Source organism: Sphaeramia orbicularis, chromosome 16 (assembly GCF_902148855.1).
Source record: "Sphaeramia orbicularis chromosome 16, fSphaOr1.1, whole genome shotgun sequence".
In the NCBI taxonomy this organism is placed as follows: Eukaryota; Metazoa; Chordata; class Actinopteri; order Kurtiformes; family Apogonidae; genus Sphaeramia; species Sphaeramia orbicularis.
In genome coordinates this window covers 17,723,466-17,737,834 of record NC_043972.1, presented here as the reverse complement: position 1 = coordinate 17,737,834, position 14,369 = coordinate 17,723,466, and the positions used below count along the sequence as shown (strand labels likewise).

The window sequence follows — 14,369 nt, the reverse complement described above, 5'->3', positions numbered from 1 at the left end:
CGCCATGAAAAATTGGTTCATAAGAAAATTTTTAATCGCATTGTTTTTTTCATGCCCTAAAGAGGAATAAAAACATTAAGGAAATAAATGTTGATTAAGGTTCTCATAATTCATGCATGAAAGGGTTAATATTACAGGTGAATGAAATGGCTTTGACTAGAAGATCTTGCAAAAATAAACCTGACGTATTCTGCTACATCTGCGGTGAATACACCATTGTACCTAACAGGAATCCTGTTAGAAAATGATTTTTTTTCTCTTAAAACCTATTTTAGGTGAGAACTATATAAAAAAAATCAACTGATAAAGTCACAAAAATGTCATCAATTTTGTGAGAAGATCAAATTTGTTGTTTGTTACTGGTATTACTTGTTATAGGTATTATTTGTGCGAATGTGGTATACGACATTTTGTTCATGCTTTCTTATATTCTTCATTGCATAGGTCTTATGTATCTCATTGTTGTGTTTTTGTTTTTTTGTAGTTTTGTTTTGTTTCTTCTGCCCAGTTTACTCAGTTCTGGTTGTAGTTATTGTCATCATTATAATTGTCTCCATGGTTGTTGCTGTTTGTATTGTTGATACTTTCTTGTGAGGGTCTTCACCACCTTCTTCTCTCTTGTTCTCTCCCCTTCTTCTACCCCCCACCCCCACCCCCCATGTCAGGTCCGGCATCGAAATGTGGTTCAACAAAACTCATAATAAACACAGTAGAATATTAAGGGCAGCTTCAAATACTTTATGAAGTTACCCTTTGGCAAAGCAAATTTGTTCAGCACCAAAAGAAACCAGACTACCATTCTGCTGTTAGAACGCTGGACAAGACAAGCAGGAAAAAAAAAAAAAAAAAGTAGTGTGAGATACTCCCTGGTAAAATGTCCAAATAAAAGAGGATACACAAGGAAAGGTGTTAGAAAAATGGGCAATGATGACTGGGAGTACAGTTGGTGTCAGCTGCTGCCTTATCGGTACAGACAGCTGCCTGTCAGCCAGCTGAGCCCAGAAAAAAAAAAAAAAAAACACTGTGAGAAGATCACATTTTTCAAAATAAAATTAGCAAAAAAAACCTGACCTGACTGAGAAAAAACAGATGTCACTTTTGGATTTAGCGGTGCAAAATGGTCCTAATTCAGTTGAAAAAACCAACTTGCAAAAAACATTTTTTTGTAACCCAGTGTTATAATCTTATTTTCCAGATAAATTTGCACTTTACCAATAAATACGTGCATTCCAAACCAGAATCTAAACCATAATGAAAGACAGAACACAAATAATTTAATGAAAACAGCCTATGAGTTTTAAAATTAGCAAAATAAACTGTTAACTCAGTGGAAAGTCATATTTACGACCGTTGTTGTCGACAGTGAACGCACCAGGAAGCAGGACGTCGGATTAGAGCGTGGACGCGTTACGTACGGACGGGCTGGGTCTGTTATTCCGACACAGAAATATTTATCTGGAGCGACTAAAGCAACAAACACTGACGACCCCAGCCTCATTGTAAGACATTTATTTGTATTTATTTACGCATTATATTAATTTAACGGACAGAGGTGCGTTTAAGTCGTTGTGGGAAACATCAGTAAAAAAGGACATCCAGGTTGAATTGTACTGTTATTATCGCTGAATAACGGATCTAAGGTGCATTTTCTGTCACTATTTATCTGCGTTTGGTCAGTTTTTAACATATAGACTATTATATCTTTATAAAAAACCAAATTATTTCTGTGTACGCCATAAACTAGCAGGTTTCCATAATTATCTGATGGATTAATGCACGTGATGACTCGGGTTTGGCTCGAGGGCTGGCCTGTATTTTCACTACTAACCCACTGCCATGTTTTTTTATTCATATACTGCTAATCTGGTTCTTTATAAACATGTCAGAGAATAAATCAGTCAGTAAAGTGCACTGACATGTTGTGTTTTTGTTGGTTTGCATAAGGATTTATTATTTACTCAAGTGGAGCCTTCTTAAATCTGAGGATATTTGCATTTTGTTTGCTGCTTTAAACTTGTATTTCACCATATTTCAGGGTCAAATACATCTTAAACGACTATTCTTGGTATGGTATAGGTTATTTTTTATCATAATGTATGTAATTTCTTTGTTTTTTTTTTCATGGTTTAGGTCAGAGGTGTTAAACTCATGTTAGTTTAGGGGTCATATTCAGCTAAATTTGATCTGAAGTGGGCCAGACCAGAAAAATAATAACATAATAACCTATAAATAATGACAACTCCAAATTTTTGTCTTTGTTGTAGAGCGAAAAAAGTACATTTACATTATGAAAAAGTTCACATCTACAAACTATCCTTTCAAAAGATGTGAATAACATGAACAAACTGAAAAAAATAAGTGTAATTTTAACAATATTCTGCCTCAGTTTATCATTTACACATGTGCATTATAACTTACAGATCACAGTGGATCTACAAATACATAAAATATTTAGTAACAGGCGGAATATTGTTAAAATTGTTCTTACTTCTCTTAAGACATTTCAGGTTGTTCATATTTGTTCAGGTTATTCAAACAAAAAACTCATTAAATTATGAAAATACTTACTTTTATAAACTATCCCCAAAAACAAAACAAAAAAAACTGAAAAAACTGAAATTTAAATTAAAAAATGTAAGAAAATTTAGTGCAATTTTAACAATATTATTCCTCAACTTCTCATTTCTGCATGTGCATTATGGATCAGATCTACAGACACTAAACACTGAGGAACAGGCAGAAAAAATGTTAAAATTGTGCTTAATTTTCTTTAGACATTTCATGTTGTTCATATTTGTTCAGGTTATTCACATTTTAGTGTTACAGGATGGTTTGTAAATGTAAATATTTTCATAATTCAATCTTATTTTTTGCACTAAAACAAAGAAAAAAAAAATTAAGTTGTTAATTCTAGATTTTTTTGGCTTAATTGGAGACTTTTTTTTTTTTTACTTAATTGAAGATTTTATTCTCTTTTTTTGGCTTAATTCAAGATTTTTTTACTTAATTGAAGATTTTTTTTTTTTTGGCTTAATTGAAGATTTTTTTTTTTAACTTAATTGAAGATTTTTTTTTTTTTTTACTTAATTCAAGATTTTTTGCTAAATTTAAGAATTTTTTTTTTGCTCAATTGAAGATTTTTTACTTAATTGAAGATTTTTTTTGGCTTAATTGAAGATTTTTTTACTTAATTGAAGATTTTTTTTTGGCTTCATTCAAGATTTTTTCCTTAATTCAAGCTAATTTTTTTTTTTTTTTTTTGCTTGATTCAATTCAAGACTGTGGATTTTTTGCACTAGGCAAAAACATCCCGGGGGCCGAACTGGACCCTTTGGCGGGCTGCATTTGGCCCCCAGGCTACATGTTTGACACCCCTGGTTTAGGTGCTGCCTGTGTAAATACGGCAAAAAAGTTGCATCAAAAATAAATAAATAAAGATATATAGATGTATATGAGTTTTTTTTTAACCTGTCATGTTATTTTCAACCATTTTTATAAACAGATCTGTGCACTAAAGAAGCCAGAGGTAAATAATAATAATAATAATGATAATAATAATAATAATAATAATAATAATAATAATAATAATAATAATAATAATAATAATAATTCTGAAATACAATTCAGTATTTTATCTTCAGAAATTTTGTATTTAAAAAATGATAATAAAATATTCTTAAGAAATTTCATATTGTTCATAGTTGCTCATGTTACTCACATTTTTGAAAGGATAGAGAACATTGTAGATGCAAACATTTTCATAATGTCTTTTTACTTTTTTCCAATGTAATTTTTTTTACTGGTCCTGTCCATTTGAGGTCATATTGGGTTGTATGTGGCCCCTGAACTAAACCCTGTGTTAGACCCTACAACAGATGATGCAACACACAAATTAATAATAATACAATGTACTTACAAAATGAACTATATTCATAAATTAGCTTAAATCTCGTACAGCTGTTCATTCCATATGTTTACAGCATTTTGTGTAAAGTGATGATTTTAAGTGTTGGTCGTAGGGGAAAATAAACCTTATCACAAACCTGTTGAAGTAAAAAAAAAAAAAAAAAATGGTCCATGATATTCCCACGTTTAAAACAATGAGTTTTAATGACTCATTGGAATGTGTTCATCATCATAGTGATAAATAATGCTCTTTGTATTAAATTAGTAATTCTTCGTTGCGACAAAGTTAGTCAGGGTGAGTGTTTTACCTTGCTGACATGTTCGACTACTCCCGGAGTCTTCCTCAGAGCGTCATCTGATGTGTGAACACGTGTGTTTTGTGGCAAAGAAGAATTTCTAATCTTATATAAAAAAATGACAAAAATGAACATAATCAATCTGATATTCTCTATATGTTCAATCAGACCAGATAAAATGCACCCAAAATTATAGTATAATTGTATATAAATTGATACTGTGTTTATATAGTAGAGATGTAATGATAAGAAAATTTCATATCACGGTTATTGTGACCAAAATTATCACGGTTATTATCATTATTATCGCAGTATTATTGAAATTGTGCTCAAAATGTTCAAAAACTTGTACTGATACACACACTGAAATAATTTAACCAAGTTGTTTTTAAAAAATAAATAAATAAATAAATAAATAAAATAATTGGCACAATGTACCTTCTGTTGCAGAAACATTCAAATATTAACCCTTAGTGGTCTGAGCCTATTTTGTTCGTTTGTCAGTACTTTTGATTTTGCCTTTATATAATATATAAACAAATGTTTACTACACCCATGTTTGGTATCTTTTTTTTTTCAGCAGAACTTCATCTATCTCATCTGTCTATTATTTTTTTCACTTCAACCTATTATAAAAACATAAAAGGCCAGAAATCACACAAAAAAAAATATTAAATCCGATTTGAAAAATGTATAGAATTTATTGCATAAATAACACAAAGATGCTTAAGGAACCTTTTCAAAAACTGAAAAAGTGAATATTGCTTCCAAATATTAGGTATAGAAAATGAAAATTGAAATAAATTAAAACTATACTCAAATATTTGACATAAAAATAAAAAAAAAAATCTTTGCATAGGGTTTTTTTCCTTTAAAAGTGCGGTAATCAAACACGGTTATCATGATAAGTAGAATTTAAACAGTAATACTAACCGTCGGCAATTCTACCATGGTTTATCATTATACCGGTAATCGTTACATTCCTATTATATAGAGATTCTTTTTTTTCCTTATTTTACTTGTCTTACACTTTTTTAACATCTACCAGAAAAGAATTCCTTGTGTGTGTTTACTTGATGTATAAAGATGATTCTGATTCTGGTTCTGGTTCGGATTCTGATGTGCTTGTGTGTATTTAGGACTGACCGTGTTGCCGAACAGTGTGTCAGGATGTCGTACATGAGAGCAGACAGCAGTCGGTCCCAGCCTCGGGACTTCAGCACCCTCATCCAGACCTGTAGCTCCAACATCCAGAAGATCAGCCAGAACAGTGAGCGTCCCCACCATCCCACACATGCACAGACCGATGACGTTCAATCAACCATGTGTTTCAGAAAGGTTTAACAGAGTCTAACCCTGAACTCTGAGTCACTAAACCCAGAGATGAAATCATAGAATTTCCAGAACAGCTGATCAGAACTTGCACATGAGCTCATCTCGCACCTGGTAAATGAAAAAAGTCATTATCAGTGAAACTAAGGGTACGTTTACACGGCAACACTAGGATCTAATTCCACAAAGATTTCTCCTTTGCGTTATAAAATCATTCCGCGTTAAGACGAAGCCGCTATGATAACGATCTGTGTTAACATGAGTCTGCGAGGACGGCTGAATACGCTGTAGTGGCCATGCCAGACCAGTAGCTGGCGATGTAGAGCTGTAGTGAAACAGTGGTGGTAAAACGCGCGCCTGCGCACAAACGATTTCCAGTTTAGACAGTCTTTAAATGAGGAGAAGAAGAAGAGGCGGACAACACTATTTACAAACAACAATGGCGAGTGGTCGTACAAAGACGCAGGACTTCTTTGTCTGGAAGCGACAGCAAACTGAGCACAGTTAGCAGCACGTATGTTGTTCTGAAACCGGCCATTGTTGTTGTGGTTGTTCCTTCTTTTTCTGCAGCTTTATTGTGTCATAGAGGCTGGCAAACCAGCTTGGAGGCTCATTACCGCCACCAACTGGCCTGGAGTGGGTTAACTGGCAGTTCTTGGCTGTGCGCACATGCGGTGACGTCATATTTAACCCCGGAACGCTCCGATTTGCGTTAACACGGAGCTGAAATGCGGAGCGTATCGATAACATTCCACCCTGGACCCTGGTATCAAAAGTTTCCAGATTCAGGCACTCTAGGCACCGTTTCCATGTTAACAGAAGGCTAATCCGCGATGAAATCTTCCCGGAGTCGACTGAATCCTACGCCGTGTAAAACGGCCCCTAAGACAGTGGTTCTCAATCTTTTTCTGTCGGGCCCCCCTTTGGAGCCCAAAAAATCTCCAAGCCCCCCTCAACCCCAACAACATTGTACCTGTGGTGCAATTGTAAATTTTAGTGAAAGAAACATCAATATCGTTAGAATACTTTTTGCTTTTCCTTGAATAATTTGTTGCGCAAATTAAAAATAACTTCGATTTTTGATTGAACAATAAAAGTGACCTCAACAAGACATGCACCCTGAGACATTATTTTTCCAAATAAAAATAGGAAATGTGTAATTATCTTACAACTATGACAATAAGGTAAATTTTTTTGTAGAACAACAAACAAATTTTGGTAACAAAGTTGAACATTTTAACAATATCAGTGGCTGCAATGAGCCTGTTTCCGTTGCACATCTCAGAACATTAAAGTGCAATCTGTACAAACTGTGCAAAACCAGAAACATTGCACATTTTTCTTTTCCAGTCCAGTCCTTGTCCATTCTCCAAACCTAAACTCTTTGTCTAGTCCAGTGACAGATCACTATGGCAGTAGATTGGTTTGTTGTACGTCCCTGAAATGAGTCCAGGGTGCTCCAACGCTAAAACATTAGTTCCACCTGGTACATGTTCTAACCTGAAGAAAAAAAAACAAAACACCTAAGAATGATGCCATGCCCCCCTGGAAAGCCCCACAGTTTGAGAAACACTGAACTAAGAGATGATTCACCTCTATCATCAAAACCAGAGTCACCATCTTTATTTAATGGAAATATAATTATATGCAGAATTTGCAAGTTACATGCACAGTTTTCTAATAAACACTAGGAACCGCAGAGATAAAACAGCATTTTCCTGGTTGAGAAGAATGTTTATATTGATATGAATAAGTTATATAACACTGGTCATTCATTCATCCTTTATCATAGATCTTTTTAACCCATAAAAACCCAAACAGCCACCGTCGACTAAAACCATCTACTGATCTAAACTGTTTAATACCTGTTGATCCACTAATTCTATCAATACATGTAAATAAATGGAATAAAATACAGTTTGTCATCTTTTCATGGTCATCAGATATGACCCATTTGGACGTTCAGAGGCTTCGTAGTTACCATGGAAACACTATCATCTTCTATAACATTGATTCCCCAGTAAAACCCATTGAGTTGGATCAATGACACTGGATGGAGATGCTGGTTTATACGTTCAGTTGCTGATATCTGTGCTGAAAAAGTCATTTTTTCTTCAGTTTTCTGTGTTTCTGATTCAATAACCTTTGAATTTACTCTGAGGTTTTATAATCAGTAAATTAAATATCGGAAAATACATGATTTACACTGAAAGAATGCAAAACGCAGAGAATAATACTATAATAAATGGTGCTAAATTGCTTAAGAAAGGTTAAAGCTACAGAAAAATGTATTTTGATTTGATTTTTGATTTAGTGATTTATTCCAAACATGCAATAAAATTTAACATGAACAAGCAAAACATGCATAATAATACAAATATCAACAATTACAAGAATGTTGGACAGAAAAAACAGTACAGTAGTTCCATTTACATGCCTGAAAAGGGGTGGGAAGAAGTGCAACTGATTTAATTAATTCGGGAACTGACAAAAAAGTAGCGCTGGGTCTTTAGGGGTTAAACTGAACCTGATTTGTGAAGCTGAAAACCTTCAAATAGCCTAATTTTCAGGGTAAACAGACTCTTTAGTCCTGCTTTCTGGAGCCTGACTCAGGTCACTTGTCAATAGGACTGTTAGAAAATATCAGTATCGCAATATATCGCGATATTTCACTTCACAACACTGTATCGATATTCAAAAGTACTGTATTGATATTTTTAGGTATTTATTCAAATGCAGACATGGCAGAGGTTCATTTTGGTTTTTCCAGCTCTTTTATTTCTATATTCACATGGGTATTTTTTACTGTTGTTTTTATAGTACAATAGTAGTATTGTGATATTGCAGGTCATAAATGTAATTTTTTTTTTTTTTAAGTGATGACGCTGTTTTGTTACCTCCGCTAAGGAGGTTATGTTTTTGCCAGGGTTTGTTTGTCTGTCTGTTTGTCTGTCCGTTAGTGTGCAACATAACTCAAAAAGTTATGGACAGATTTTGATGAAATTTTCAGGGTTTGTTGGAAATGGGATAAGGAAGAAATGATTAACTTTTGGGGGTGATCGGGGGTGGGGGGGCCCACTGATCAGCCTTGGCGGAGGTCTGCGCTCTCCGAGTGCTTCTAGTTAAATAATGGATCATTCAGTACATCCTAAAAGCACTTTTTACAGTCTGAAAGAGACAAATGTTTGTTTGTTTTTTTTTGGGGGGAATGCACAAAAATAATGTTCTATGGTTGGATGATTCAGGGACTGAACACTATGGATTCTTTTCGCAATAGAATACGAACATTTAAGCAGGATCTAAAACTGTAATGTCTGTAAAACATTGTTTATTTGTGTGTTTTTTTGTACCGGTAAAGCCACGTGTTAAAACTTTATTTATCTAAATGCTGCACTAAAGGTTTTTCCAGGAAATAATCTGTTAAACAAAGAAACAAAACAAAAAATATCTCCTTGTTAACAGTATCGTGATATATTGCGATATATCATATCGTTTGTGAAGCTGAAAACCTTCAAATTGCCTAATTTTCAGGGTAAATAGACTCTTTAGTCCTGCTTTCTGGAACCTGACTCAGGTCATTCGTCAACAGGGCTGTTAGAAAATATCGGTATTGCAATATATCGCGATATTTCACTTCACAATACTGTATCAATATTCTAAAGTACTGTATCGATATTTTTAGGTATTTATTCAAATGCAGACATGGCAGTGCTTCATTTTTGTTTTTCCAGCTCTTATATTTCTATATTCACATGGGTATTTTTACTGTTGTTTTTATAGTACAATAGTAGTATTGTGATATTGCAGGTCATAAATGTAATTTTTTTTAAAAATTGATAACGCTGTTTTGTTAAATAATGGATAATTCAGGTCATCCTACAAGCACTTTTTACTGTCTGAAAGAGACAAATGTTTGTTTGTTTTTTTGGGGGGAATGCACAAAAATAATGTTCTAATGTTGGATGATTCAGGGACTGAATACTATGGATTCTTTTCGCAATAGAATACGAACATTTAAGCAGGATCTTAAACTGTAATGTCTGTAAAACATTAGTTATTTGTGTGTTTTTTTGTACCGCTAAAGCCACGTGTTAAAACTTAATTTATCTAAATGCTGCACTAAAGGATTTTCCAGGAAATAATCTGTTAAACAAAGAAACAAAACAAAAAATATCTCCTTGTTAACAGTATCGTGATATATCGTGATATATCGTATCGTGAACCTACTATTGTGATTTGTATTGTTTCGCCATATTCTCGCCAATACACAGCCCTACTCCTCAACACCTCTACAAACATCCCCAAAACATGTGTTTGTTCACTAAATCATTCCTTTTTCCTGCAGCCGGTCAAATCAAAAATCTCCTCTACCAACTGGGAACAGGACAGGAAAGCGCCGAACCCCAGGAGAGGCTGTAAGTACCAAAATATCACTAAACATCAATATTTTCCACATTATGTGTTCCCGGTCAGTGCATGTAAGTGAGGTTTGAGAGGGTGTTTTGTGTTTGTGCTGCAGCCAACAGCTCCAGCATTACACCAACCAGCTGGCCAAAGAAACCAACAGACACCTGAAGGAGCTGGGATCACTGCCTCCACCACTGTCGCCGTCAGAGCAGGTCAGTCTGCACATGCTCAGTGGGATCGTGAGGTGCGTGGTGTGTTAAAAAAGTATACACTGATGATTGGTGTCGGAGGTTTTTAGGATTTATGGGCTAGTTTAGAAGTTAAGATTATCTTTGACAGGAACAGAACATGTAACAAAGTTTAGGAAGAATTACAACCTTCATGTCAATTACTTATCAATAAATAAATCACAGAATCATTTTACAGACAGGGATAAAGCTGAATTCACTCGCACGCTTATCAAAGTCACCTTCTGCACTCTTGTTTTTTTTTCTTCCACAAGTGTATTTTTTTTTTTTTAAGAAAATAATCCCTTTACAACAGGGGTGTCAAACTCATTTTAGTTCAGGGGCCAGATTCAGCTAAATTTGATCTGCAGTGGGCCGAACCAGTAAATTAATAACGTAATAATATAGAAATAATGTCAACCCCAAACTTTTCTCTATGTTTTAGAGTGAAAAAAGTTAACTTACATTATGAAAAGCTTTACATCTACAAACTATCCTTTCAAAATTTGTGAATAACATGAACAAACTGAAAAAAATAAGAGTAATTTTAACAATATTCTGCCTCAGTTTATCATTTCCACATGTACATTATAACTTACAGACCACAAACACACAAAACATTTAGTAGTAGTAGGCAGAATATTGTTAAAATTGTACTTACTTCTCTGAAGACATTTCAGGTTATTCACATTTTTTGCAAAATTATACTTTGTTTTAGTGTAAATACATGAAAATATTTACATTTACAAAGAGAAACATTTGAAGTTGTCAATATTTATATGTTATTATGATAGTATTTTACTGGTCCTGTCCACTTGAGATTGAATCGGTCTGAATGTGGAACCTGAACTAAAAGGATTGTTAACATCTAGAATGTAATTTTTGCATTTCACACATTCATCCCAAGGGCCGGACTGGACCCTTTGGCGGGCCGGATTTGGCCCCCGGGCCACATGTTTGACACCTGTGCTTTACAACAAATAATTAATAATAATTAATACAGTAAATAATAATAATACAAACAATAATATAGGTGCAAAACGTAATTATCACAGTAAGGCTCAGATTCAATATAACAAACATGACAGGGCAGTAACATGCATTATAGTTGATGTAGTCCAAGACATAAATCATTTTTATCATCCTTAGAGTTCTTTATCATCCTTAGAGTTCTTTATCATCCTTAGAGTTCTGCACACTTGTTACTTTATTATTATTATTCTTATTATTCTTCTTCTTCTTATTATTATTATTATTATAAGTAGTAGTAGTAGTAGTATTTGTTGTCATGTTAGTCACTTTAACGAATTTATATATTTTTTTTATCTTTTTATTTTTCTATTGTATTTGATGCATATCTTGTGCTGCTCTACATTTGAATTTATCTTATCTTATCTTATCTTATCTTATCTTATCTTATCTTATCCTAAAGAAAGTTGTTCTTTGTCGCAAGTGCTGCTGGAGTTCTTGACCTGCTGCAAGAATGACAATAAATCAAAATAATCAGCAATTGTTTGTCTGAAAATAATAACAAAAACTCCAAAATTCTTTGTACAATAATAGTCAGTGAAGTCCTTAGTATTTTTTAACACTATCTTCATTGATAATATACTGTATATAATAGCATAACATATATTTCTTCAGTCACAGATCAGTTGTTCTGGCGTGTTTGGTAAACTTGTCATATTCCCTAATGTTGCCTCCAAATGAACAGAAAGAACAGATGTATTCTAATTCAAAAGAAATGATTAGATTATGCATTTACATGTTAATTATAAACAAATATTTATAGTATTGTATGTGAGGTGGTTTTATGGTGCATTTTTATTCTAAGTGGACTATCATTCAGCCTGAAGAAACCTTATGAGTGTGCAAAATCATGCACATTTTGCGAATTAATACCGATAAAATCCTGCACATATTGATATACAGCACTAAATTTGAGGTAAAGATGAGGAAAAACAAGATAACACGTAACGTCAAGTGGATAAAAGTATGTAGACAGTCAGACATCCTAGAAAGTCAAAATGGAAACGACAATTCAGAGTTAGAGTAATAAAGCCTGAGGATAGAAACAAGGCAAACAAAATGGATAAATGGACTGTTGGAGGAACAAAAAACATCAATCATTAATATTTAAAGAAGAAATAGTGCAAAAATACAACAGCCAGAAGCAAGACTGAGGCACTCTGATCCAAAAATGAAAGTCCTTTATTAACTATAGGGAAACCATCACCGTCAAATCAGCGTGTTTTCACTACACGGTCTTTGTCAGGGCATCATGCATCATCACAGAAGACATGTGTTCAATTTTAAAACCTCAATGCATCATGGGATACGGATCATGAGAAAACAAATATGTGCGGTTGAAGAAGTGGCAAAGGGAAAAATGAGACATGTAGATAAATACACGTAACACTGGGGAACACAATTTTTGTTGAGTTAGGTCTGACAGCTGTTTTTAACTCATTTTTGGGTGCGGAATCCAAAACTGATCTCAGTTTTTCTCTATCACGTCAAGTTTTTGAACTACAGGATCCCCGTTTTCTGTACTGTACTTAACAGATATGTGCTTGTTTTATAAAAAAATTTCAAATATTGACATACACTGAAATATCAAATCCCCTGCAAACTGAATCCTCATGAATTTCAAAATCTGCATCATTGCTGTCATTGCGTTCTTCAACATCACTCAGATCTTCTAGAGGAGGTAGTTGTTCGAAAACTGGCACTGGAATTTCGGCTGAATGAGGCGTCGGTCTTATAGCTGACGGTAGATTAGGATATTCTATTTTACTTTTATTTTTCTTGTTAAATCCTGATGTTTTCACTGAACAAAAGTAACAGTCTGTGCAATGATCTTTTTGCTCTTGCCAAACCATGGGGATACCAAATGCCAACTGCTTGTACACTTTGTGAGGGGCCCATGGCTTGTCTTGATCACCGAGTTTTACTTTAAAATATGCAAAATATGCTTGTTTGACAAATGCACTGATGTTTGCCCTCTGACTTGGAATGGTGAAACTACCACAAATATAGCAAAAGGAGTCAGGGTTATTTAGGCATTTATGACGAGAAGTAGCAGGAGCAGACATGATCTGGAACAAAGGAAATATATACCTATGTAACAGTGGCAGCTGCTTGTCTTTCAGACAGGGGAAGCTCATTGTCGGCTTACATAAAAAAAAAAAACTGTCAAGTTTTTTGCACATAAATTCGTCCCTCCGCTCCTTTTTAAGAAAATGCTCAGTGACCTTATCGTACCAAGTCGGCGTCTTTTCCAGGGACTGGACCAGTGTCCTCTCAATGTCCAGCAGAGCTGGTCTGCTTAGCTTGCTTTGGCCCAGTGTGTTGCAGGTGTAAGACTTCAACCTTTTTAAACTACAGATGCTCCTTTCACTCCGACCTAGCCGACAGTTTGATTGATTTAACTATCTACAAAACGATATTAAACTCGAACAAGAAATTATTAAATTATGTAACTGAAACAAGAAAACGCTGAAATTATGTTCAATCGAAACAAGGAAGTCCACTGAGTGTGTTTTATTTACAGTGCAAGAAATGAACGAGTAATTTGGTAGTGGTTTCTCTCTCGATTTCACAGCAGAATGCGCAACGGTAGGAAACTGAACTGTGTCAGTGAAGGAGCAGATCTGAAAACAGCTGTCAATCAAACGGGATTCAGCCTTTCGACTGATCCTCCAATCAGCACGTGGGATTCTGCCGTCCAGCCCGGCCGAGCTCCGCCCACAGCTCCATTCACCCCCAGAGACGCCTGGCGTCCGGGGGCGGGACAACATCGTGGCATTTACCCAATTACCGTTCAGTTTTGAGGCAATGAAAAAAACTGTTCCACTCAGTCCCATTGAAGCCCAGAGACGCCCGGAGTCTACGGACAAATGCACTGAGCAGAGATCAAATGAGAAAACAGCGCAACGGGAATTGATGAGAAGTGAACAACATCGAGTCTGTTGATTTGTGATAAAGCTGATTCTGAACGTACTCATCTTTGAGATGAAGGTGTTCTAACACATTTGTAGTCAATAAAATGTCAACACAACTATACATATTTAACCATTTAACTTTCGTAATTTTAGGGGATTTGGCATCCCTTGCAGTCTATGAGAAATCGCCACTGCTATGTAAATAAAACACTAAGACGGAATAGTTACAAGCTATGAAAACTAAAAAAACAGCATAA

At 34.7% G+C, this 14,369-nt stretch overlaps 1 protein-coding gene across 1 annotated transcript; it reads left to right on the top strand.

Moving 5' to 3' along the window:
- Positions 1 to 1,368: 1,368 nt before the first annotated feature.
- LOC115435739 (syntaxin-12-like) lies at positions 1,369 to 10,212 on the top strand. The gene is made up of 4 exons (XM_030158341.1): positions 1,369 to 1,499; positions 5,342 to 5,472; positions 9,880 to 9,949; positions 10,054 to 10,212. Exons 2-4 carry the CDS (start codon positions 5,373 to 5,375, stop codon positions 10,199 to 10,201), a joined length of 318 nt encoding a protein of 105 aa, XP_030014201.1. The 5' UTR covers positions 1,369 to 1,499; positions 5,342 to 5,372; the 3' UTR covers positions 10,202 to 10,212.
- Positions 10,213 to 14,369: the final 4,157 nt, after the last annotated feature.

Excerpts from the sequence above, each read along its gene's own strand:
- LOC115435739 (XM_030158341.1), top strand. The coding sequence starts at position 5,373 with ATGTCGTACATGAGAGCAGACAGCAGTCGGTCCCAGCCTCGGGACTTC. Across the intron at positions 5,473-9,879 it reads CCAGAAGATCAGCCAGAACA|CCGGTCAAATCAAAAATCTC; the intron begins GTGAGCGTCCCC and ends TTTTTCCTGCAG. Across the intron at positions 9,950-10,053 it reads GCCGAACCCCAGGAGAGGCT|CCAACAGCTCCAGCATTACA; the intron begins GTAAGTACCAAA and ends TTTGTGCTGCAG.